Genomic DNA, 1,768 nt, shown 5'->3' with positions numbered 1-1,768 from the left:
CTTGCTGCTGCTGCTGCTGCTGCGCAGCAGCAGCAGTAGCACGGCAGCAGCAGCAGCAGCAAGGACGGGCGAGGCGGCTGCACTTGCGCTGCAGCAAGAAACGAAGAGGCCTGGCATAAGACCAAGGGTTTAGGGTTTAGGGTTTAGGGTTTAGGGTTTACGTGGGCAGTGGCGACATCTTGAACAATGAGGGCGTTGGCCCAGCGGCCCATTGCAGCAGCAACAGCAGCAGCAAATCTTTTGTTGGCTGGCAAGCAGCAGCTGGCCACAAACCCTAAAACAGCGTTTCCCAGCCCCGCTTTTGTCTTCAAGTCCGACAAAACTTGCTGCTGCTGCTGCTGCTGCTGCGCGTCATGGTGCAGGCAGCGAACAGCAGCAAGTTGCTGCTGCAGCTCCTCGTGCAGCTGCTCCAGCTCCCGCCGCCGCGAAGAGTTCGCCTGACCCCAAACCCTAAACCCTAAACCCTAAACCCTAAACCCTAAACCCTGAACTCTACGCCCTAAACGTCAAACCCTAAACCCTAAACTCTAAACCCTAGGCTCTAGGGCGCAAACGCCTCGACAGCTAGAACGAGGGGTTATTAGGGTTAAGGGTGTAGGGAATATTAGGGTTTAGGGTTTAGGGAACATTAGGGTTTGCGATTTTAATTGCTGCAAACTCACTTGTGTCTGTTCTGTGGCCTCGCTAATAGACTCCTTCACTTTTGCTGCTTCCCGCAGCAGCTGCTGCAGCGTTTCTGCTGCTGCTGTTTGTTTCTGCCTTGCTTCGTCCTGCATGCAGCGCCTTCGCCAAACCCTAAACCCTAAACCCTAAACCCTAAACCCTAAATCCTAGCGCGAGGGTTTGCTGCTCACCTCCAGCTCGCGCAGGCAGGAAATTCGTCGCTCTAGCTCCAAGCATTCTCTCTCCACCTGCAGCAGCACCAGAAACAGCAGCAGCAACAGCAGCAACAGCAGCAGCAGCAACAGCAGCAAGCATAGCAGCTAGGAACTCGAAGGCATTTAACCCTGATGGACAGCAGCAACTCGTGCTTAAATGCTGCAGTGCCTGCTGAAACGCACTTGCTGCTGCTGCTGCTGCAGCTGCTAGTTTTGCTGCTGTTGCTGCTGCTCCTGCTGCTACTGCTGCTGCTGCTGCTGCTGCGAGCTACTTTACGCACAATGTTAAGAGCACTTGTGGCCTGCTGCAGCTGCCGCTGCTTCTTGGCCATTTGCTGCTTCAGCTCTGTGTGTCTGCTGTCCGCTTGCTGCTGCAGCAGCAGCAGCTGCTGCTGCTGCTCCACCGACAGCCTTTGCTGCAGCAGCTGCTGCTTCTCCTCAGCAGCACTTTTAAGGCGCTGCTCCTCGTCTGCCAGCCGAATTACTTCATTAGAAAGCTGCAGCAGCACGCCACACACAAACCCCAAAACAGGGTTTAGGGTTTGGTTCGCTTGCCAGGGTTTAGGGTTTAAGGCAAGAAGCATTCAAAGCTCAGTCTCTAGGGCTCAGGGTTTAGGGTTTGTGTGAAGAATTTAGGGTTTGGGGTTTAGGGTTTAGGTTGTTCAGCGTTTCCGGAGAGGGTCGGAGCTGAGGGTTTAGGGTCTAGGGTTTGGGAGTTGCCCACCTCTGTTTCTAGGGCCTTTAGCTTGCTGCAGTCCTCCTCCTTCTGCTGCAGCTTCTGCTGCTGCTGCTGCTGCTGCTGCTCTGCAAACCGCAGCTTCTCCAAACACCCCGACAGCTCTGTGCGCTGTGCAACCAGCAGCAGCAGCAGCAGCAGCAGCAGCAGCAAA

General features: G+C 55.1%; 1 protein-coding gene across 1 annotated transcript; it reads right to left on the bottom strand.

The window, feature by feature from the left end:
* Positions 1–143: 143 nt before the first annotated feature.
* ETH_00040145 (uncharacterized protein) lies at positions 144–1,725 on the bottom strand (the record flags this gene model as incomplete). Its single annotated transcript, XM_013379651.1, has 4 exons — positions 144–437; positions 663–783; positions 1,062–1,375; positions 1,603–1,725. Coding segments are annotated over 4 exons (852 nt in total), but the record flags the coding sequence as incomplete, so codon positions are not given.
* Positions 1,726–1,768: the final 43 nt, after the last annotated feature.

This window comes from Eimeria tenella, genomic scaffold (genome assembly GCF_000499545.2).
Source record: "Eimeria tenella Houghton genomic scaffold, Eth_scaff3722, whole genome shotgun sequence".
Taxonomy (NCBI): domain Eukaryota; phylum Apicomplexa; class Conoidasida; order Eucoccidiorida; family Eimeriidae; genus Eimeria; species Eimeria tenella.
The sequence above is the reverse complement of the archived record's forward strand: the minus strand, read 5'-3'. Positions and strand labels throughout refer to the sequence as shown.